The 25,591-nt window shown below is 36.4% G+C and overlaps 1 protein-coding gene across 2 annotated transcripts in view; it reads right to left on the bottom strand.

Moving 5' to 3' along the window:
• LOC120628489 (calcium/calmodulin-dependent protein kinase kinase 2) overlaps positions 1-25,591 on the bottom strand; it is a 112,012-nt gene that overhangs the window by 8,975 nt on the left and 77,446 nt on the right. The window contains exons 1-6 of one of the 2 annotated variants that reach the window (XM_039896889.1): positions 18,634-18,747; positions 11,781-11,861; positions 9,285-9,471; positions 8,347-8,400; positions 3,957-4,127; positions 110-257 (exon numbers count right to left, since the gene is read on the bottom strand). In XM_039896889.1, coding sequence (XP_039752823.1) covers positions 110-257; positions 3,957-4,127; positions 8,347-8,400; positions 9,285-9,471; positions 11,781-11,861; positions 18,634-18,656 — 664 coding nt within the window. In that variant the 5' untranslated portion in view covers positions 18,657-18,747. Of the gene's footprint in view, positions 1-109; positions 258-3,956; positions 4,128-8,346; positions 8,401-9,284; positions 9,472-11,780; positions 11,862-18,633; positions 18,748-25,591 lie in introns of those variants that run through there. The other variant, XM_039896888.1, reaches the window with a different exon arrangement.

The raw sequence follows: 25,591 nt of genomic DNA, 5'->3' as shown, positions 1-25,591 counted from the left end.
ATAATAAATACAAAAATACTCAATTACATAGATAAGTAATAATAAAAGTAATTATATTGCTTTTTTGTATGTGCAGTTGTACTAAGATATAAAAGGTGCTCTTACTTACAATATTCTACGCCAAGGACTACATCTCTGAAGTACTTTCTTGATGTTTCTTCACTCAGGGGGTTTTCGGTGGGTATTTCTATCACAGGTCCACCTTCTAACAGCTGGAATACGAGGTATAGCTGGTCCTCAGCTGGATCATCTAACACCTGCACGAAAGATGACATGCTGCTATTAATTTCTTAATTTATATGGATTTTATTAAAATATATGAAGCGGTGCTAGCCTATTAGGTAAGCCTTCGGCTTTTCATTTATTTATTTATATATTAAGGACAATAACAATATACATATTTACCATATACAGAAATAAACTTGTACAATATTTAACACATTCCCTTATATGTACATCTATAACATGAAACCACCATGTGACCATGAAATTCACAAAAATTAATAATAATAATGACATGTAAACACAGCAAAGTTCAAAGTTTGTATTAAACGTAAGCTTATAGAAAAGTCCAATTATAGTATAAAGGACTACGTAATCGATAAAAAAGCTTGGAGTTATATGCCTTTAAATATTAAACGGCGAAGGAAAACATCGTGAAAAAACCTGCATGCCTGAGAGTTCTCCGTAATGTTCTCAACGGCGTGTGAAGTCTACCAATCCGTATTTGCCCAGCGTGGTAGACTACTCATTCGGAGCGGAGACCCGTGCCCCGTAGTGGGCCTGTTAGGGATCGATAATGATGATGATGATAACTAGCTGTTGCCCTCTGTCTCTGTCCGCGTGTATGACGGTTTTCACAAATCCCGTGGAATAAAAATCGGTTGTATTCCTGAGATAAAAGGTATCCTACGTTACTCTCCGTTCCTCCTTCCAACTTACATATATATATATATATATATATATATATACTAAAAATCAAGATGTTAGCAGGACGCACGGACAGGCAATCTTGAGTTAAGTTAGGACGTGAAGGAAGGCGAACAAACAAATAAACAAACACACTTTCGCATTTATAATATTAACAAGCATTTCAGTTTTGTTACCTGTTAGGTACAAAACACATACATTAATCTGTAAAACATAACACTTTCCAGTACATTCAGGTAACACAACAATAGTCTTTGTCCTGACTCCCAAGGGAGAAATTTGGCGAGTATCGGAGCACGCTTCGCTGCACCACAAAGACTTTCCACCCGCTTGTTCTAATTCCGGGAGATATATTATTAATAAGGACTCCTTTTCGACACAGTTCCGCGCTGCCCACGCAGTTATTTAACACGAATAGTGAATTTTCAAGACATGTAAGCAACGAATAAAATGATGAATATTTCAGAAATCCATCGACTTCTATTTGTATTTTTCACATATCACTTTTTAACAGGCATATTAGAAGTTTTTAAAGAAGGCTTTAAAATTTCTTGTAAATTTCAATTCCGTAAAACGGAAGTATCTGTAATACCTCGACGGATTGGATAGAAGCAAATTTTTGGAATTCCATAATATCTTATGAAAATTAAGCTTAATTTCCAATACTCCGCGAAAAGTAGGAGAATCTGTATGATGTTATTTAGTCAGAGTCAACAACTCCTAAGGATGGTCCGGTGTCCGGAGCGAAACGTGCGCAGAGATTATATCGCGGAATATCTGTTTGATGTGGAGTATAAAGATAGAAATAATATAAATATACTCACCTTCTTTTAGCGGAGCAAATGAGCTTATTTTTATAATACCATACAGTAAGAAAAAAAAACACTATTAGTAGCCCTTGATTTTTTTTTTATTCCACTGAAGTTATCCCCTAACATAAATGACAGCTGGTAAAATGATCCAGTCTAAGATGGTACCGGGCCTGTTAGACGTATGGCAGGTATATTAAACCCACGTTATGCCAATCGGTTCCCGTGCGACCAGACAAAATTGGTGCAAACTTCATACTGGTATTGAACGAACACAGGAATTCAGACCAAGGCCTTCGGAAAATCTTTGTCCTGAAGAAGTGTTTTTGGGAAAATTCCAACTTAGCGTAAGACGTTGTAAAAACGTGCAACACTTCAAAGCTGTTATTGGTTACACACTGTTCACCGCCATTACCGGTCACTACTGGGCAAGGAACAAGTCCATCACGCTGACCAAGTGCGCATTTGTGGACTTCACACGTTTTCGAAAACCTTATGGAGAACTCTGAGGCGTTAAGGTTTTCTCAAGATATTTCCTTTAACGTTGAAGCATGTTATATTAAATTGCTTAAACGCACATAACTCCGAAACTCGGATAAAACGCGGTCCCCTGAAAGTGAAACCGAAGTCCTAACCACCAATTCATTATGTAGAGATGCTCCGAGTATAATCCTGCTCGGATCCAGCTCGGATGGGCAGCGTAACATCTCTCTGTCCAAAAACCTTAAGTGCGTTCAGACCAAAGTCTTCGAATAGTGCGTGTTGCCAGACTTACGGCTGTCAAACGTGGTCGCTTACTATGGGTCTCATAAAAAAGCTCCGAGTTACTCAGCGGAAGATTGAGGGAGCGATGCTCGGAGTATCCCTACACACAGTTCCAGAACCAATAGTACTAAATCAATGAATATTGCTCAATCAACTAACATTGCCGCTCAATATTCCTAATTGGACTGCTATTAATTATGTGGTTTTGGGAGTCATGTCAGTAATTTGTGGTCGGTGTAATAACGTAGTGTTATACCATAATGATTTATGGACAGTCTAAACGTATGTAACGATAGTACGTTACGTCATTAGGGTTGAAGCACACTGGGCACATCACCATGTGCCAAATCTTACGAGCAGACGTCGATGCTCCAGATCTTCATAAGCTATACTATAAGGTATAGTTTCTTTAAGTTATCACAGTAATTAATCTTTTAATTCCAATCCATACTGGAGCAGGACTTGGTCAGCGTAGTGCACGACGGCCGAGAGAATGAGAAGGGTTTACCTTCTCATTCTGAGATTGCTATACTCCGCGAAAAGCAGGAGAATCTGTATGGTGTAATTTATAACTTCTTCAATCTTTATACTCCACACCAAACAGATCTTCGGCAATGTACCCTGTACGCACGTTTCGCTCCGAAACCGGAGCATCCTCAGGAGATGTTGACTTTACAATGAATAATAGTTAAGTTAACAATTAATCATTGTAAAGTCAACAATGTACCCTCTACGCACGTTGCGCTTCGAAACCGGAGCATCCCAAAGAGATGTTGGCTTTACAATGAATAATAGTTAAGTTAACAATTATTCATTGTAAAGTCAACAATGTACCCTCTACGCATGTTGCGCTTCGAAACCGGAGAATCCCAAGGAGATGTTGGCTTTACAATGAATAATAGTTAAGTTAACAATTATTCATTGTAAAGTCAACAATGTACCCTCTACGCACGTTGCGCTTCGAAACCGGAGCATCCCAAGGAGATGTTGGCTTTACAATGAATAATAGTTAAGTTAACAATTATTCATTGTAAAGTCAACAATGTACCCTCTACGCATGTTGCGCTTCGAAACCGGAGCATCCCAAGGAGATGTTGGCTTTACAATGAATAATAGTTAAGTTAACAATTATTCATTGTAAAGTCAACAATGTACCCTCTACGCACGTTGCGCTTCGAAACCGGAGCATCCCAAGGAGATGTTGGCTTTACAATGAATAATAGTTAAGTTATCAATTATTCATTGTAAAGTCAACATTGTACCCTCTACGCACGTTGCGCTTCGAAACCGGAGCATCCCAAGGAGATGTTGGCTTTACAATAAATAAATTAATAAATTACACTATAGAGATTCTCCTGCTTTTCGCGGAGTATAGCAAATTAAGCTTAATTTTCATAATATATGATGATGATGATGAAAATTTTGTATGTTTATTAATCTACACAAACGTACCTCCACAAGTTTCACAACGTTCGGGTGGTCCAGTTTCTTGAGCACAGCTATTTCTCGGTAAATCCTCTGCAGGGGGTCTGGAGGCGGGCCGGGACCTGTCTTCCTGGGAGGTGTTCTGCCGAACAGACCAGCTCGCCGCATCAGCTTGCGTTTTGAGAGAATCTTCATCGCCTGGACAAAATAAACGTTTGTTTTACACTAAAAGTTACCCTTCGTTGCAATTTTCTAGTAGTAAGTGATGATGCAGTCTAAGATGGCGGCTGACTAATCTGTTAGGAAGTATGAAAGTTCAAAATTCATTTATTTCAAGTAGGCCTAGTTTATAAGCACTTTTGAAACGTCAAGGCAGTCTGTTTGTACTGACTCTACTACCTGTTCGAAAGGCAGGTTTTACCGAGATGAGCCGGCAAGAAGCTCAGCAGATTGATCTTTTCCTACATAATTTTATGGTTTAAACCATATGATGTAATAAAATTTTACTATCTTGTGAGTGACGATAGCGGAGTGGCTTTTAACTATGTATTTTAACTATGTATTAAAACACATTAAAACAATCGTGGTTACTACACGATTGATGAATTCCTTAACGACAAGGCTGCTTGGAAGCATCCAAGCAGCCTTGTCGTTAAGGAATTCATCAATCGTGTAGTAACCACGATTGTTTTAATGTGTTTTAATACATAGTTAAAATTTAAGTAAAGGTTGATCTAATATGACCTTCGGTATAATGTTAAAAAAGCAAATACCAAATTTACTCAGACGGTATGCAAATACCACGAATTTATGTCCGTTTCTAGTAAGTCGATTGTTTAAATCCACTTTTTGTTTAAAATTAGATACTAATGTTTTGTTTTATTATATATATATATATTGTAAGTATATTTATTTCTTAAAATTTGGCACGGAGGGATTCGCGTGATCTCAGTTTATATATCGATCGCACAGCTCTTTTCTGTAATAAGTGTAAATATAGTTTTTATGTCAGCAGCTCTGCTCCAATACAAGATTCTATATGACATTAAATAAATATACTACCAAATTCGCTGAGAGCCGCTGAATGCAAGCGGCCCAGGACCGTGTATTGTGGAACTCCCTACAAAAGACCTAAGTCCAGCAGTGTACGTCAATTGGTTGAAATGATGATGATGATATATAAACAAAACGTTGCCGGAGCCCAATAAATAATACCTTTAAAGTCGGAGGTTTTTCTTCCACAACATTGAAATGCGTTTAGATAATTTCACAATTATTTATTTATTTGAAGATAGTTTAAAAACAACTTTACTATAGTTAACGACATTTTAATGGATTCAACGCTAGTGCTTCCCTTATCGTATGAAAAAAGGTAAAACACAAATTACTGTAAGTACTGAACTATTACAGTAATTACGAGTAATTTACTATTGTCCGTTTGTTTGTTAAACAAAAGTCGCTGCATACTACCCGCCTCTCTCCATATCATGAAGTTTTATTTTCACTCTACGACAAATAAGCCTTTGACTGCAATCATATCTGTAAAAGTAATTTATATCTTCATAACCAACTGTGTTGTATACGTGCCCCAAAAGACAATAACCTTCTTTCACGATTGGTTGTCTGTAAAGTCGGCTTACTGACGATAGTTGAACGTGGCAACGTCGTAAGAAAATACTGATAGAATGGTAGCATTTTTCAAAAGAAAATTTTAATTTTATTTGTTTGATAGATATTATCGTTGCTATAAACAATTGACACCACATTCACTTTTCACTGCACTTCATCCTTGCCGAAACATGTAAATGTATTGTTATATAGAAGCTGTCCACGCGGACGCATCGCTCACTCAAGTAGGAGAGAGACAGATGTCGAACGCGGAGGCCGACTGTGCCTCTTTGTCGCTCGTTCCGCGCTCTCGCTTGCACTTCAAGCCTTGAATGGAACGCCTCAGGGCGAGGTAACGCCGCATACGTCATGTTTTTTCGTGCGTGCAGCCGGCTCCATCGAATTATAAGACGTTGTCACGTCAAAAAATATTCGTGGTCCCTTCCTGTAACACTGTTGCAAGAAGCATGGCACCTATACCGCGTTCATTGTCGCCATTCAATGCGCTCTTGGATAGCAAGGCTTAATGGGATCTATTCCATGACGGGTGGACAGCATTGTTCCGTGAATTGTTGAGATACTATGAGAATATTGAATGACCTTTACTGCATTAGTCGCAGAGTATCACTATAGTACACTATATTAATATCATGTCTTTTGTAATATTTATGTCATCATTTGTCTTATAGTTATCCATAAATTATGTAGTTAGTGTAAGTGGCCCTGCCGTACTTATAAGACAAAGTAAATAAATACACTGGAACGCAAACTTAATAATTATAATAATAAATAAATATACTACTTGTACCTAATTTAATACAAACACAGCCATCTAGTCCCAAAGTAAGCATAGCTTGTGTTATGGGTACTAAGATGACTATTTTTATAAATAATATACTTGAATACGTATAATATACAAATTAACAAATTTAATCAATGTCCAGACACTGAAAAATATTCTTCGCACAAATAATTCGTTAGGAAATAGAAAGCACGCAAAAATACAGTGTAGCCTTGGCGAATTGTGTGATTAAAAAAGTATAGCCTTTGACAGTAAAATCTTAATAATGTTCAAATTTGCGACCACTAGTGGGTTGTAAAACCGCCATAGCTCTAACAGTTTAGCCCACTTCCATGATAGACTTACTCACCGAGACTAATGTCACTTACTCACCGAGATTGCAGTAAAAGACTAACTTGGAATAAAAAAAAATATAAACAACTTGTACCCAAAGATACGAATACAATAGAAAAGATAGAGATTGCTCTAAAGCGTTTACATCTCTGTAACTACTTTTCATCTTCGGTTTCCAATAAAAGTTTATTCATTATTTATTTTAATCATGTATTAATAGTGTTATTCTATAGGATTTCACGTGCGAGCTGCGAATATGTATCAATTAACTAGCAAAATGTAATTTTACTCCGTAATGACCTACCCAAACTATATGTGCCATTAACGTGGTTACGCACGTATTTAATTTAATCTGGATATTCTCTAATTGAAAAGCAACCAAATACGGCAGGTTGGTCTAGTAGTTAGTACGTCCGTGGATAGAACTCTAGATCCTTGGTTCATTTTTGGACCATTTGTTACTTGACACTGCTTAAAGTTTATTGACAGAAAATGTCAATACCAATCTGGACTTTCTGGACGGAGAAAATTGGTCTCCACTCCCTTGCAAGTTTTCGCATTTGTGCAATGTGCTTTGTGTATTTGTATTCAACTATTTGAATGTAGGTTTATAATTTTATACCAACTATTGGTTCTCGCTCACGTAGTCCTAATCCAAAGGTTGCCTGGCAGAGATCGCTTCAAAATCAAATTCAAATTCATTTATTTCAAGTAGGGCTAGTTTATAAGCACTTTTGAAACGTCAAGTATGCATGTTTGTGTGACTCTACCACCGGTTCGGAAAGCAGATTCTACCGAGAAGAGCCGGCAAGACACTCAGTAGTTGCTCTTTTCCAACATCAACATTTACAATCATTTTACTATCTTGCGGGAGATGAGAGCGAGGCTAGCTGCTTCCAATCTAACTTGTCATTGAGGAATTCATCAAATGTATAATAACCTCGCTGTACTAGATGCGTTTTTACACATTTTTTAAATGTATGCATTGGTAGGTCAAGTATTCCCTTAGGAATCATGTTGTAAAAACGTATACTCAACCCCACAAAGGAGTTCTGCACCTTTCGCAGACGATATGCAGATATTACTAATAAATGTCCGTTTTTGGTAAGTCGATAGTTAATTTGAGCTTTTTGTTTATAAGCGATAAGGCCGCCTTTTGTATTCTACTTCCATCTAATTTTGAATTTGAATTAAGCATTTCTATTCATCTTTTATTTTGTGGTGAACAAATAAAGAGTTAAAAGAAAATCAAGGTCGGCGGTAGAAAATGCTTAAGCATTAAGTTCGCGTTTTGTAACCACACCACATGAAGTAAAAGATATATACAAGAATAGAGACTCATAAAAATACATACAAGAAAACAGAAACATACAAATAGAAGCAGAATACAAAAGGCCTTGTAGCCTAGGCCTTTGCTTGGTAGCGATCTCTGCCAGGCAACCTTACAACAAGAAAAAAAAGAGGAGAACAAACTGCAGGTAAAGCTACGAGGATTCAAAATCCACCCTGGTCCAAGAAGAGTCCACAGCGAACTTAGTTGGGTTTTTTTTGTTACAACCATCACACAGTCAAGTAATATTTAGCTATGAAGTTAAAGCAATTCACAGCCCATTTATCGTTAAAGCAATCCTTAATACTCTAATAAGATTTTTCTATAAATACAAATTAACTCACATAATGTGTATCATCTTCTTCGCTGTAGGCTAACTTGACGATACCGTATGAACCCTGTAAATAAAAAAAAAAGTTTGTTTATCATTCATTTATATAATTTTTACAATCCTAGACTAATGCGATGAATAAGCTAACACAGCACACATATTACACGGATTATACAAAAGTTTCAAAAAAATTGTGTGTCTTTTGTGTATATATATGTCTTTTGTGTGTTAGTGTGCTTGTATGACTGCGTGTGTGTGTGGGTGTGTGTGGGCGTGTGGGTGTGTGTGGGTGTGTGGGTGTGTGTGTGTGTGCGTGTGTGCTTATGTATTATGTATGTATTGTATTGTATTAAGTACTAAGTAGCATATGCTAATTTTTAACCCAGAGAAACCAAACGGATCCTACGGGAATTGTAATAAAACGTTAAAACTACGGACTTACCCAATACCGTCCTATTATAGGGCGTGGGGTACTCAGAATGAGGAGGGATTAGGCCATAGTCCACGACACTGGCCAAGATTGGATTGGAAGTCTACACACCGTCAGGCATGCAGGTTCCCTTGCGATGTTTTCCTTCACCGTAAAAGCATGTCATATTTTAATTGCTTAAATCAAAACCCTCCAAAACACTGAGTTAGTGGTGCGTGCCTGGGACGTGCCTGTCTAATAACCCTCCCAATCTATAACTACTAGGCTATCACCGCTTTAAACTCTACTACTAAAAACTTCTACTATTACTAGATACATCCATTGAGTTATTATCTATGATAAAAAAAGATGTTGGAGTGTTCAGGGTCAAAACGTATCTCACAACAGGCTTGCGACAGACGTAAATCACGCGATCTTTTGCATACAAACAAAATACAAAAGTGACGTTTGACAGCAAAAATTTTTACGCCTGTCGCAGACCTGTCGTGCGATACCTTATAAGCCTATCCATTTCATCTTACCTGACCAATCGGTTCGAGGAGTCTGTATTGGTTGAGCTGCACGTATCCCGAGGCCTGCGCGAGGGACACTCTCCGCGACTCCCTGGGTATCCTCCTGGCTTTGGGCGAGCCCTGTCCACTGCACTCAGCCGACTTGGCCGCGTGAGAGCGCAAAAGAGACGAGCGGTCCGTCGAGTATGCTGATAACCTGGCATGACAGATAAAGGATTAAAATTATTATTTAAATGATTCAAGAAAATGATAATTTTATTCAAATAAACTTATAACTAAGCTGACTAGTCAAAGTCTATATCTGTTTGTGGTGACTTAACCACCGATTCCCACAACTGGAAAATGTTTGTGTGATGAACATAAATGTTTTTCAGTGTCTAGGTGTTTGTCTGTAATTATGTATATTATTCATAACAATATCATCAATCATCTTAGTACCCATAACACAAGCTTCGCTTACTTTGGGGCTAGATGGCGATGTGTGTATTGTCGTAGTATATTATTTATTTAATATTTTATTTAATAAAGAAATAAATAAATAATCACTGGTTGCATTTCCGCACTGAACAGCCAGGCTGATACTTTGCGTAAAAAAAAACGAGCCAGCCAAATTCAAGAGCAATGAGCTTGAATATATGCTTATATTATAAAACTTTTGAAACGTCAAGTATGACTGTTTGTACTGATTCTACCACCGGTATCATGATATCAACTCATTACCGGCCCACTACAGGGCACGGGTCTCCACTCAGAATGAGATGGTTTAGGGCCGTAGTCCACCACGCTAGCTAAGTGTTGATTGGCGCACTTCACAAGCTTTTGAGAACACCATCGAGAACTCTCATGCATCAGGTTTCCTCACGATGTTCTCCGTCACTGACAAAGCAAATGATATGTAATTCTAACAACGAAAAGAAAGTGAAAGTGAAGCCGAAGGAAGGAAGACGACAGGTATTGTGTATTATAGAATAGTTTTTATGGTAAACCTTAACTTAACAATTGCTCAATCTATATATCAATACCCTGGATTAGCACATAAGCTGCTTTTTATCCCTGGAAAATGTAAAGTGCCCGCAGGATTCAAGAAAAGCCGCGGGCAAAAGTATATTGTTTAATAATATTTTCCTTGTTTCAACCTATTTTGTAAAATTCAGTACCTTTAATATATTGCCTTTCGTTATATTTCGCGTAGGTTCAATATCTACGGGACTCGTTCGCTATTGTGTATCGGCATCGGAAAATATAAAAGACGTGGAAGCAGACTGGCGAACCGTTTCACGACATAATGGGCCGATAGTTACAGCCCTTTTAAACTTGTATGCTTCAATATCAGCTCTGAGCTCGGAGGAAACATTAAAAGTTTGCCATTAACTATAAAAATGTTGTATCAACTTTACGTTACAATTTTGTAACAAAGTACTCGTTGCGAGTGTAGCTTTTACCATTACCTAACAGTAATGCAAATATATATGTTAAAACGTTTCATAAGGTCCTAGGATAGGCGTGAAAAAAGATGTTTTGATTTAATTTAATATTAAATATATACTAAACTGCAACAATGTACAACGTGTAACGGAGTTACGAAATATATTTCATAAGGTAAAAATATTGAATCGAAAGAAGCATATTTATTTTTCCATACAAATGAATTCAAAATATTCTAACTGTTGACAACCCTGTTGAACATAAAATACCAACACGCGCATAATACCTACGCTACTCGACACGTACTTAGTAAAGTGAGAGGAGACACTCAACTGTCTCATTAAATACAGTTGCTATAAGGCTGAAGTATGGAGGGTAGAGGTAAGGAGAGTCATCTGTGTATATGAAAAAGTGTCGTCAAAATGTATTAAATTAGGATGGCGCCACATTTGCATCAGGGTAACTCTTAAAAGAAGCGCCAAATATAAATATTGTTAGAGTAGGCTTGAAAAATAAACAAGGAAGTATGGAGATACAAGGAAGTAAGGTTATATTTACCACAATATTTTGTACAACGTAAGTTGTTGAAATTCTCAATAATTAACTACTTTAGTCGATAATGACATTAAATATTTTAACTCGGCATACTTCAATTCATCTACGATTGCTACATTCATACCATACCCTGTGCATCCACCAGCGCCATTGTGGAGGATTTTTGAACTGTTATTTAGCGCAACAACTGGACACTTTTTCAACTTTTCTCCCATATAAGATGACTCTCCTTACCTCTACCCTCCATAGGCTGAAGGTATACTAATTTGGAGATGCGGTAGGAGACCCGTAGCTTAGTGGTTAAAGCGCTCAGGCCGCGATTGCCAGAAAGTCGCATGTTTAAATCCTGTCAGTCAAAAATTTTTAAATGCATTTTAAATTTATAACACTAATTATCACAGCTCATGATATAAAGCCTGGTGACAGACGGACAGACAGCCGAGACTTAGTAATAACAAGTAAATACCAAGAACAATATAGCCATGATAGCTACTGTTCGGAAGAATTACAAAAATCTTGTTTCACCTGTCACTGTCTGATGGCTGCCATGTTTTGGTGACGTCACGATCTCTTGCCTCCCCCGCGACCACGTCCACTGCGGAATGTCTGCAAAAAATATTTAATTTTATACTCCAGGTTTAAGTCATAACACAACACCAGGATTCCACCAAGGCAAAAAAAAGATTGTGCTTGAGACCGCACGGTAGAAGTAAAACAATAACTGTGTTTTTTGTAATCTTTAATAGTAATAATAAACTTTATTTAGACCAAAAATAGTTTGTACGCAGAGTTCTAGATTAAGTATATATAAAAAAAAACATTGTATGTAAGATATATAAACAAAACTTCTTAAAACATAAGATTTGGTTGTTGGTGCCTTTATCAGGTTTCACTGTTTTATAGGTACCAGCGACCTTTAAACCAAAAATGAATACCTGCTTACATAATTAATGAGGTTAGTTATTGCAAATATATAAGAATGTACAAAATGTTTATAAGACCAGGTTCCAGTTACGCCAACTCCTGTACTAATATAATCAAAACTATCACAGTGAGTTGCCATTCCTCGTGCCTATAAAATCTATACGTTTTATTCTATATTATGAAATAGGAAAACAATATGTATGCAGTTTTAAGATAATATAATAGAGTAGGTAACACACTAACCTCACGATCTAAACCAACTAATCGTCAAAATATTTATTTAAAAATAATAACTATTACATTCACAAAGACGATTGTTAGGTATGAATTGAATATACTAAACACGGCGGCAGCGAATAGCAGCTGACTGTATCTTTCTCTCTCGGGCACACTCGGCGGTCCCGAGTTTACGATCTGCCCACTGCGCCAATCGGCCGTCAAAGCCAAGCCTTACTTACTACCTACGGAAAAATATTTGTGCAGTGCGCCAAAATAAGTTTTCACTTTAAAAAATTGAATTGCATTGGTTAAGCAATTGTGCATCAGTGTAGCGCTGAAAGCAGATTAGAATGCCGTTTTCCTCTGTGCTGTGCTGTGCCCGTCTGCCCAGCGCGGGGATTATGGGTAAATCCTGCCATGGGAAAGCCTTTACTCTAGCAGTGGAGTATTATAATGGAAAATTAAGGCGGTGTGAGCCCATTATACATTATATATACCACTTCAACATCCTTTTGGACCGAGTTCGAGACCGACCTACGGCCTAAGCCCTTCTGGGTTCTAGTGGACATCCGTGCCCTGTAGTGAGTGGGTGGTAATAAATAAATAATAAATATACTACGACAATACACACATCACCATCTAGCCCCAAAGTAAGCGTAGCTTGTGTTATGGGTACTAAGATGACTGATGATTATTTTTATGAATAACAAGCGTACCCAGCCCGCTTCGCCGGGCTAGATTTTGCTTTATTTTATTTAAACAATAAACTTACATCATTAAATTTTTAATTTAAGTCTCATAATGGCTGAAAAGTTTGGATACAAGGTCAAATCGCACATGGACCCTTAAAATGCCGCGACATTTTAAGGCTGCTTTTCGTGGTAGTTTTAAATTCGCGGCTACTAAATGTTGGAACGACCTACCTCCGCCATTAAGAGACATTAGCATGTCTAAACTCTCTTTTAAAAAGAAATTAAGAGAGTATCTTTTCCAACAACAAAACATTTGAACAATGGTGCCTAAGTGTGTTTATTATTTTTATTTTTTTTATCGGTTCGATCGTAACAAAATATTGTATACAAATCTTTTATATTATTTTTTATTTATTATTACAATTCTTATTTTTTAATGATATATTACTTTTAAATTGTATTATTGTACCCACAGTTTTTAAGCGTCGCTCTGACAGTGCCTACCGTCCAAACGTAACGTCTGGCTTCACGGAAGATCAGCGCTGTGTCTTAACAGGCAATGCAAACATGCTGAGTGAAGACCATTTTGGGATCACACCGTTCCTATATTGTTGTGTAGACTATTAAGTTGTATTTTAATTCTAGTGTGTGTATATCCAAATAAAGTTTTTCTATCTTTCTTTCTTTCTTATAATATATTAAATCATTTATTTCTCTCCGTATTCATTCTCTTCTATTCTCTTCTCGAGCGAGTGAAGATCATTATCTACACCCATGTACACCCAACAATAGAATATCATCATAGTAAATAAAAGCTGAATTTGACAATTCAAAAATAGGAGTGCTCCGATCGTCAAAAAACTTTACAGGATTACGGTCAATCCGGAGATTCCCTGAAAGTTTCATTGAAATTGGTCCAGACGTTTCGGAGCCTATACGGAACATACCCACACACTTTCTCTTTTATATATATAGATATACATTAATACTTAGAATACATCATCACACAAACATTATCCAGTAGTGGTAATGGCTTGACAATGAGAAATTCTTTTAATTATTATCCTCTTACTAAATTGAATGTTACGAGGAAACTGTTTTCATCACAATTATTATTAATCGCTTTCACAGTAATTCATATACTTGAAGATACTTAAAAACTATTTAACCAAAGTTAGTAACGTTTGTCATGCACCCGCTGGCAAAACGCCTTGCCGTATAAAAATAAACCAGATAGAAATCGGTGTACATCCCTAGATTTAGACTTTTACTAACAATTTACTGAATTATAAAAAGCAGCAATATTGGAATTTAGTTACAAATAGGAACGTTTATAAATTTGTAAACGAATATGTCGGTAATAAACGCGAACGCAAAGAGAAACGTGATATAATTTAATAAGTATCGGTAACAAGATTCAACCACAAATAACTACATCCAGCAGGGTTTGTGAGTAAATCCACTGATACCCCCAAAGGAGGTTCAAATTCCCCCATTTACTAGAAAAAAACCACTGATACTGGAGAAGCATCGCAGCATCGATGTCTACGGTGAACAAGCTTTGCGTGTTTAAAGGACTGTCCCGGAATATCAGTTCTTGCATTCGGTTATTAATTCAATTTGGCGAAAGTCTTTTCATATTCAAATTCAAAATTTCTTTATTCATTTAGGCCTATCACAGGCATGGTGGGATGGTGGTAACTTCGTTCGCCAACTTAAACCTACGACGGTTCCAAACGCGCCCTGGTCTAAGAAGAGCCCACAAGAAACTTAGTCGGGTAAATTTTTTTTTTGTTATCACCATCTCACAGTAAATTTATATTCAGCTATGAAGCTAGAGCAATTTACACCCAAGCTTTTTTATCGTTTAAGTAATCCTTAATATTATAATAGGATTTTCTGTAAGCTTACGTTTTATATAAGCTTTGAACTTATTGAGAGACATCTCAAAGATTTTATTTGGTAATTTGTTATAAAATAATATACAATTGCCCTTGAATGAATTTGCAATTTTGTGTAGCCTAGTAAACTGCACAACGAGTTTATTTTTGCTTCTAATATTTATATTGTTACAGTTCATTTTCTTTTTAAATTTTGGTATATTTTTTGGACATAAATTAAATTTTCATATATGTACTGAAAATGCACTGTCATTATTGTACGACTCATGATGCGAAGCATCAGAGAGTACTTTACGATCGAAAAATTTTTTTCGCCTCATTTCGGCGGCTATTTTTATTCATCACGGAATCAAGATATTTTGCATACTATTGTCGAGATAATTTAATGGAGATTAATTCCATACTTTTAAAAAAATTATTTACTGCAATAGAATTGGAAAAAAACACCAAAATGGGTCAAAAAAATTTCCTGCCCGTCATGTGTGAAACCCGAAAACACTCTAACTTGTGAAAAAATCCATTATTTGAGTTAATTTTTTTTTTTTAAATTCTAATCGACGATTGTAGCTCACTGAATGCGAATGATTAATTAATTCAGTGTAGTTTAATTGCAATTAATAAAAAACGAAAACTGCAAGACTGTATATCTATATTTATCCATGTAAAATTAACGCGGATGGTGATATTTCTATTTTAACTTACTCTCTTGGGCCCATTTTATATATCGCATGAACAGCCCTTTTCTGCAGGACTTTTTTTGTGATACTACTATCTGCTGCAATCACCGACCCGTCTGCACAGGCAAACCCTCCCCTTGGGAGAGGCCTTTATTACAGCAGTAGACGGTTTTAGGCTACTCATAAGCACTAAACAATTTATTTATTGAGTTAGATGCATAAATTTAAGGCAAATTCAATTACACCTGGTGCTCTTCAACAAGAAATTCAATGAAGCAGTTTTTTATGAAACGAGAATGACAATTAGTATTTTGGTCATATTAGGAGAAGCGATAAATATGACCTCCGATAACGATGAGCTGAACTTATTAATTAGAGGAAAAAATCCAGCAAAAGAATCAATGAAAATACTTTTATTGTACAGGACAACAATAGTACATAAATCAGAAATCAATAACAAATCAGTGTATAAAATTTGGCGGAAAAGACCACCTGACCGGAGAAAAAACCTTACGCCAACTCGGCTGAAAAATTGGCGCCAATGGTTCGGTAAAATTACGAACGTTGTTCAGCTTCGTCCAAAGTACACAGATAACCTTATGTTTGCCAATAAGAATAAAAGAGAAAAGATATTTAGATAAATTTAAGAGCTAGGTAATTAAAATATCACTTGTTTAAAACGTTGTAGGAAAACATCGTGAGGAAACCTGCACGCCTGAGAGTTTTCCATAATATTCACAAAGGGGTGTGGAGTGCACCAATCCGCACTGTACTAGCGTGGTGGACTACGGCCTAAACCATTTTCCTTGTAGGAGTAGACCCGTGTCCCGGTAATGAGGTGATATGAAACAGCTAGGTAAATTATTACTACTATGGGTCCTTTTCTCGTCTCCCACTTACCACACGATTGATGAATTTTAGGGCCCTGACGGAGGACTGTTTTTATCACTATGTTTTGTTTTGACGTTGGGGTCCTAAGGTACTGGCGTGGCCACCCCGCGCTGGAAAGCGCTGTGTTGGTGGACCCCCACGAGGTGGATAGACGAAACAAAACGAGTCGCGGGTAGTCGCTGGATTAATTCGAAACCCCTACAAAATACCTATGTCCAGTAGACGTCCTGTGGTTAATTAATATGATATAATAAATAATAATATACAACGTGTAACGGAATTACGAAATACCGGTGCATGAGTATATTTCATAAAGAATAACCCTGTAAAAATATTAAATTAAAAAAAGCATATTTATTTTTCCATACATAATTCAAAACATTCTAGGTGTTAATTTATGACAACCCTATAGAAGATATAAGACCATCACTCGCATAGTACCTACGCTATGCGACGCATACTTAATAAAGTCGCTTGTTTTTACTTATGCATGTGATGTAAGGGCTGTATCTGATTTCTTTCAGTAAAAACTATAGCAGTGGTTTACTCAAAAACTATTAGCTTTTCGGTTTCACAGATAAGTCTCAGATGCAGTAAATAATGTACCTCAAAAGACGTTGAAGTATTGTTTCGCTTTTTATTTACAACTTGTATATTTTATTATTACTAGAAAACATGGCTACCCACAACAGTGAGTGTGGAGGTTGCGAGCCTTGAATTATTTACGCTCCCCCGCGCGATATCTCGTAATATCTCGAGCGTCGGGAAATTCATCGAAATTTAAAACACAAGCAAGTTTCAATTTTATATATTCTCTAGAACTCAAAGCTTTATAGTACCCACTTGATAAAAATCAGCGTGCATTCGATGCATTTTAATTTTAATTAATAGCAACTTACTTATCCATATTTTATTTAAATGCGAGAGTGTGTCGTTTTTTTGTTTTCTACGTTAGGCTCAGTCATTGCATTTTTATATATTGTTTTATTCCACTACCAGTTAGCCCTTGACTGCAATTATACCTGCAGGGCTAGCACTGGCAGGAGACAAACATCATAATATCCCTTGACAAGGGATAAAATTAAAGTGTCCACCTGCTAAAGAACGGGAACAGGGAAAAGAAGAAGTTTACCCCCGTTTATTTTTACAAATATTTTATTTGGATGTTATTTCCAATCATGCACCAGTGCTCTGAGAGTTGATAAAGCTTTGTTAAGAATCATCTCTACTTACGTTATAGATGACACAAAAAAACATGACAGAAGTACGCGTCTTAAAAAGCAGTTTAGAATATTCTAACTATAACATTAAAATGTCTGGACTCGGTCCACTATTTAGATCGATTAAAATTTCTAACAAGATCCCACGATTTATGATAAAGGAAAAGACTGAAGGTAGCCTTTAAGAGAAAACTAAAACACTGGCTGCTAGTAACTGTAAAAAAAGTAATTCCTCGGTTAAAACTACTAAAATTTTAATAATTTATTTCCCATTTTTAAAACTTTTACACTGGAATGATGTTATATTGTAAAATATATGACCACTAGGTATTGGTAATTATAACTGCTCTAAAGTCTAGACTCTAAACACTCTGACAGATGCTAATTATAATAAACACGCTGACATTTTATTCTCGTCTATTTAATTAAATTAATTAAAAGATGTAAATCGAAATTATTGTATGCCCCTTGTTATAAACAACTGATGTAACAGGTTTTCTTTTCCTGACGTACACAAAATAAGTATCTTTAGTTAAAAAACCTGTTTTTGAATAATTATAAAGAATTGTAGAATAGTTTTGACATTATTTCAATGCCCTGACGGGGCTTTATGTTCATATGCCTACTTACAGTTTGTATACTACATATATATATATACATATAGCAATAAAAAAACAAATAATATTATTTAAGTATTCATCAGGTTTATACGTGTCGTATACACACGTGTACCAAATTTCGGAGAATTCACATAACGAGCAATGGTTTAAAAGTTACTCGCAAAATTTAATCCAAACATGCAAAAGCTGAAGTGAATTTAAATAAGTTATATAAAAGCTTATAATAAAACTTACTTCATTCCTAAATAGGGTTCCATTGTAGGTAAATGTTGAACTCAAACAATTCGGAACGCTTCAGCGTAAAGCTGTACGGGATTACTCGACTCGTTGAAATGAGACTGTTTAATGTTAATTATTTACAACCGGGGACAGCCCGTACACCGGAAACTTGCTCGAAATTCGGAAGCCACGCAAAAACAAACTTATAATTGGAACGACATTTCGAAAACGTGACAAGCCAAAAAAAATTGCAAAACAAAATTTTGCAAGCTAGCTGCGTGTCGAAACAATTGTAGGTATGGTAACAATTTTTTCTTGCCGTTAGCGTCATCATCATATCAACCAGTTAGTAGCGAAAACGTGACAAGCCAAAAAAAATTGCGAAACAGAATTTCGCAAGCCAACTAGGTGTCGAAACAATTGAAGGTATTTTAAGAGCGAAATATTTTTTTGTAGTAATCAACATTATCATCTTATCAACCCTTTACTAGCCCACTACAGGGTACGGGTCTCCTATCACTAGGAGAAGGGGTTAAGGCCCAGTGCGCCTCCAGTTGGTGGACTCCACACGCCTATGAGAACATTATGGAGAACTCTCAGGCATGCAGGTTTCCTCAAGATGTTTCCTTCACCGTTAAAGCAAGTGGTATTTTAGTTAAGTTGTTTAGCTAATCTTAATGTCTCTTTTCTGTTATTCTGCTTCTTGCATTGCCATCTCTTATTGGCAACCATTAAGGCTATCTGTCTACTTTTGACGCCATCCACAACCCTCCATCCTTACTATACCCATCTGTAATATTTTTACAAGAGCACCATCGCATACAAAGTCATTTACACTCATAGCGTGATTACGTATCTCGCGACAGGCTTGCGACAAGCGTACATCTCGCGATCATTGCTGTCAAACGTCACTTTTCCTTACAATAAATAAACAAAAGTGACGTATGACAGTAGTGATTTCAAGATTTACGCCTGTCGCGAACCTGTCGCGAGATACGTTATCATTTTGCGTGTTCGTCTCCTCTACAAGTATTTCCGCAGCGGCAGAATACTTTATAAGTGAAGCTAAAAAAGAGGTATATTTCTCTTACACGTTAGAAAAGCCTTATCAGGCGCTCACACCAAATAGGAGATAGGCAAATAGCATATGTTAGTCAAATTGATATCTTTCTTCATTCAAAAAGACACATATAACAAGATAGACTTGCACACTGCACATGATCCATTAAGTTTAGAAATCAGTTTAGTTATCAAATTTATATACTTGATTGTAGGTAGTGTACCAAGTACTGTGTATACTGTTCGTTTTTATATTTGACGGCCGGCTGGCGCAGCGGGCAGCGACCCTGCTTTCTGAGTCCAAGGCCGTGGGTTCGATTCCCACAACTGGAAAATGTTTGTGTGATGAACATGAATGTTTTTCAGTGTTTGGGTGTTTATCTGTATTTTATAAGTATTAATGTAAATTATTCATCTTGGTACCCGTGGGACAAGCTACGCTTACGTTGGGGCTAGATGGGGATGTGTGTTGTTGGGGCTAGAAGTATAGGAGCCCTTGGACTCAGAAAGCAGGGTCGCTGCCCACTACGCCAATCGGCGGTAAAAATAATCGGCCGTCAAATAAAATTAAAATCAACTAATAGTCCAATAGACGACCTTATCGCTCAAAAGCTATGTCTTCCAGGCAATCTAGCTTAGGACCAAAGTACTGAGGCGTATACGAGTATGTTAAGACTCATGTGTCTGCAATTACCCGAAACCAAGACCTTTCCTGGACGATACTGAACTAAAGCCTACGTTATATCATTACGTATGCGCTTAAATCTTCTATTAAAAACTCGCGAAGTACCAGTGATTAATTCTTTAAAGTTTCAAGGTCCAATTTCCAATTAAGTTCTTTCTTTTACACCAAAAAAGTATAATTACGGACCCAATAAAAGTTAAGCTTTAGTACATACTGATTAAAATTAAATTATTCATCTGTTTAAAATTCAGGAAGTTTCAATCTGTCGCTACGAGTCGCGGTAATCGGAAATTTGAGGCTTCGTCCACAATTTGAATACTCAATAGTCTCATTTAGGAACCGGGTATTGCTAATTGGTCAAGTGCCAGTAAGAAGAAGAATTTTTAAATAGAATTTAAAAGAATTTTAATACATGTTTTTTTGTTTTTAATTCACTACAAGTTATCCCTTAACTGCAACCTTAAGTCATGATGCAGTCTAAGATGGTAGCGGGGTAACCTGTTAATTATGGAAGTTATACACTCAATAGGTTTCTACGCGACATCGTACCGGAACACTAAATCGCTTAGCGGCGCGTCTGTGTCGGTAGCTTGGTAACTAGCCACGGCCAAAGCCTCCCACAAGACCAGACAAGAGAAAATTCAGAAATTAACCCGGGATGTGTTTCACCTTTGCTTCAAAGTGATATTTTTATTGTTTAAATCGCAAATAACTTAGAAAAATTAGAGATGCGTGCTCGGATTCGAACTCGGCCACTCAAAAGTAAACAAAAATAGTCAGCAATATATATAATAGTCATCATCATATAGCGTCAAAATAAGTAACAAGTTTAATGTATTTTGAGTCCTTACCCGATATTATTAAAATTGCCTCACTCGATTAAACTCCTAACACCCTATTCTAGTAATAATGTAGTATATTTATTTTAATAATTAATATTTTACATATTATAGTGGCACTATCTTACAATAGTAACTACTAAAAAAACTAAAAATTATTATCTGACTAACATACTTTTCCATTACTACTTAAACAAAAATGAATTTTCATCTCCTTTCCATAATTTATTTATATGATTATCTCTAAAATATATTTTTTATTAATACATAACTATAACCTAAAATAAACTATTTAAAACTAAATAAAATCTAAAACGTCCTCGAAACCACCGCAGCGAGGCACAGTTCCTAAGATGCTGGCAGCATTGCCCCTCTGGATGGCCAAACTAATTCGTTGGCCAAGGTAACTGCCCGCTCTAGGATCACCGGTAGACTCGATAACCCTTTTCGATAATTCTTTGAAAAGGGCTCTTGCCTCCGGACCCCACGGTCCCAAAGTCTCTCCAGGTTTTCATATTTACGCCTCTTGGCCTGCTCGGCACTGGAAGCAGCCGCACCTACCATTGACGAAGTGGCCTGGATGTGTGATGCAGCTAGGGTATCAACACAAGTTGCATCCCACAGAAGGAACCTTCCAAGCCTCCAAGGTATGAGCGTCATACCATCAGGTCTCTTGCCATCGCTCCGCGCCAAACCAATAGGTACTAATACAGCTGGTACGTGAGCGGTAGCTAGAGAACGTCGGATGATGTCGTTGATGGTGCTATGGCGAGAGAAGCGACCAGCGCTTCTTGAACAGGAGAGTCCATGGTGGCCTTTCCATAATGAAGTTTACTTTCTTTTAACAAGTTTATATATTTTTTATTTATTAATTTTTTTTATTTTTATATGTGATTTCATAATCGGACTTCCCTCAACTAAATAGGTACTGACAGAATACCAGCGTTGTGGGTACATTAGTATCCGGAACATTAAGCTGAGTCAGAACCTTTTTATTGGCACGACACAAATCTTAGACTTAAGCTATTAATAATTAAGTACTAAATGTTTAAGTTACTCCGTATGTAAGTCTGTTTGTGTTGTTCTGATAAATAAACAAATTCTATTCTATTCTATTCTATAATAAACTAGCTGTTGCCCGCGACTTCGTCTGCGTTTGATATTGTTTTTAAAGTATTCAGTATCGCTAAGCCTTAAATGAGTATAGTAGTATATATATAACATGTGACTGTCAATTAATTATAGACAAATAATTTGCAATAAAATAAAATTGCGACTATAATTAAAGATCTAAGCTATCCTATCTCTTAAGTTGGACCAGACTGCTCACGGTGTGTCAATTTAATTTAAAATCGGTTAAGTTGTTTAGGAGTCCATCGCGGACAAACATCGTGACAGGAGACTTATATATATAACAAGAGATTTATATATATTAAGATAAATAGATCACGGCGTGGGAATGAAAACAGGTCAGAGAAAGGCTTCGAAGGTCTATTCTCGGAGTGAAATAATATCTTGGCATGATATTATGGGTTGCAGACGTTGCAGTGGATATATTTTAAAATGAACATTGATTTAATATTTTACTAGCTAACCCGCGCAACTTCGTCTGCACCAAATTGTTTTAAAATCTTAAAAAAACCTCGTCACTGATTGCAGCGTTGCCTACCAGGTCCAGTTTTATTTCCAAACTATGTTATATTGCGACCTTTCGTCGCCGAACGTCTTATTCTATACTCGTCGCAACTTCTGAGCGATAGATTCAATTTGAATAATTTAAAAATGAATTTGCTGGTATATAATTATACTTAATATTTATATTATTTTATTTCTTTCGCTTTTATAATATCAGTAGGATGGTACGCATGCATTCGATCGGTGTCCCATATGCCTTGTGATTTGCTGTTATCTGTGAAGAGTTATGTCCTTTGACAGACAGATAGACAGACAAAAGTTAATTAAAAATCTGTTTTGGACTCAGTATCGATTATAAATCATCCCCCGATCAAAATTTTCAAAATATATTAAATGTACAGAAATCTTCCAGTTACACTTTTATTATAAGTATAGATAAAGGATAACGTAAACGATAATAAAGCTTGGGAATGAACTATTACTCTAACCAGGTTGCTTCTTAAATATTTTCGGATGACAATGTGAAATGGTGATAACAAAAAGAACACCCGGCTATGTTTGTTGTGGGCTTCATAGCCAAAAAACTTTTAACTAAACTTTTTTTTTGTTTTCTCCTCGCACTATTCGGGTTCTAGTTGCCAGAAAACTTGACAATATTGCAAAAATTTGAACGTAATTCCAAACACCTTGTACGAACCCGTACCGGGAGTTGTAAACTTTAGTACTTTAAACTTGTAAAGCTAGAAACTACTTAAGACTTTCTCAAAGACCTAGATTTATGACGTACTTTGAATAACTGTCTAAAGGTGAGTTCAGACAAGCATGTTAAAATTTTAACATAAGTTCAAAGTCTCTATAAAATTCAAAATTCATTTATATTGGATGGAAGCAGGCGTTACTTTGCGGAATTCCAAGATATATTATGAAAATTAAGATTAATTTGCTATACTTCGCGAAAAGCATGAAAATCTGTATAGTGTAATTTATAATTTCTTCAATCTTTATTCTCCACACCAAACAGATCTTCAACAATGCACCCTCTACGCACGTCTTGTTTCGAAACCGGAGCATCCTCAGGAGATGTTGACTTCACAAGGAATAGTTGTTAAGTTATTGACATAACAATCATTAATTGTAAGATAGGGGCGTTGATAATTATTCAATATTTTTATTTATTTCAAGAAGGCCTAGTTTATAAGAACTTTTGATACGTCAAGTGTATGTGTTTGTAATGACTCTACCCCTAGTTCGGAAAGCAGATTCTACCGAGAAGGGCCGACAAGAAACTCTGTAGTTACTGTTTGACAACATCAACATTTACTATCATTTTTCTATCTTGCGGAAGATGAGAGTGAAGCAAAACATGGTTAACTGAGCTATCACCGCTACAACAATGCCAATCGCAAATATCGGTCCCGGAGGACTACTACCGTTTTTGCCTAATTTAAAATGTGTTGAATTCATTCTGGCTTTAGTTAATTTTTCTGCGATATATCCTGTACGTATCCTTTGTCTACCTTTATGATGCAAGCTATATTTGTGCTTAATATCATCAAAATCAGTGCGTGTTTGAGAATAACATATATAAAGTATTGTGTTTAATATAAGATGATCTCCTAAGATGGCATTACTCTTCACATTTTCTAGGCGATAGTATATATAAACTGACCTTCAAAATAATTGAGAGCCTCGGCTATTCGAATCGGTTATAAATCAGGTCAACTCATAAAGGTCAGGTAGTCAACTCAATTTTATGGTTCCCCTATCTAGTTACAAACAACGCGTATAAATAATTATAGTTTTACCGACGTACTCAACGCGTCGATATAATAACACTGTCGTGCTTATTAAAAAGCGAGTCTTAGTAATGGTGATAATAGGAACCTCAAATTTAATATGGCAATCAAAATATGTGCCAAAACAAAACGCTTCTATTAAAAATGACTAATTAGACACTTTATTTTTCCCTCTCATTAAAACTCCGAACTTTATTTCCTTCCTACCCGTCGTTTGGGGTTCGCATATTTATGAACAAAAAAATCGAGCTTCGACTACCGTCGCGCGCGCACGTACTATTCGTGAGAACAAAAACATAGCCGTAAAAGTTACATAAATGATGTAAACTAATTGTCGTTTTGCATAACGCCTTATTGAATATTGTGGTGGCGAGTTATTGTGTGTAAGTAAAAATAAGTGACACGCTGGATTCGTGAAGGGGTACCGAGAGTTGATTCCTTTTAATCCCGATCTGTCCTTCAGGTGTTTTCCTAATCTTTATATATCTTTCTTTTACGCCTATCACTTTCATTAAAATTGACGGCCGAGTGGCTTGTTGTTTTTCAGTGTCTGGGTATTTATATGTAAGTATATTATAAGTATTTATGTTTCATCATAAAAATATTCATCAGTCATCTAAGTACCAATAACACAAGCCACGCTTACTATGGGGCTAGATGGCGATGTGTGTAATGTCGTAGTATATTTATTTATTTATTCTCAAAAATACAGTCCACTTTATTTAAAATATTACAGCTCTCACCATGCTTATTTCTGCCGATAAGCAGCATCGCTGTGTTCCGGTATGAAGGTCTTGGTTTCCGGTGTTATTTATAGCTCAAATCTATTTCTGAATTTATATATCTAAATTGCTTGAAATGTCGTGATGGGGCTGGATCCTGATCCCACCGGAAGAGAAGAAAAAGCCTTCAACTCTTCTTTTAAACATGAGCAATTCTTCTATTGCGCACGATAGGAA

Source organism: Pararge aegeria, chromosome 12 (assembly GCF_905163445.1).
Source record: "Pararge aegeria chromosome 12, ilParAegt1.1, whole genome shotgun sequence".
NCBI classification, from domain to species: Eukaryota; Metazoa; Arthropoda; class Insecta; order Lepidoptera; family Nymphalidae; genus Pararge; species Pararge aegeria.
Note: the sequence above shows the minus strand (reverse complement) of the source record. Positions and strands in the feature narration are given on the sequence as shown.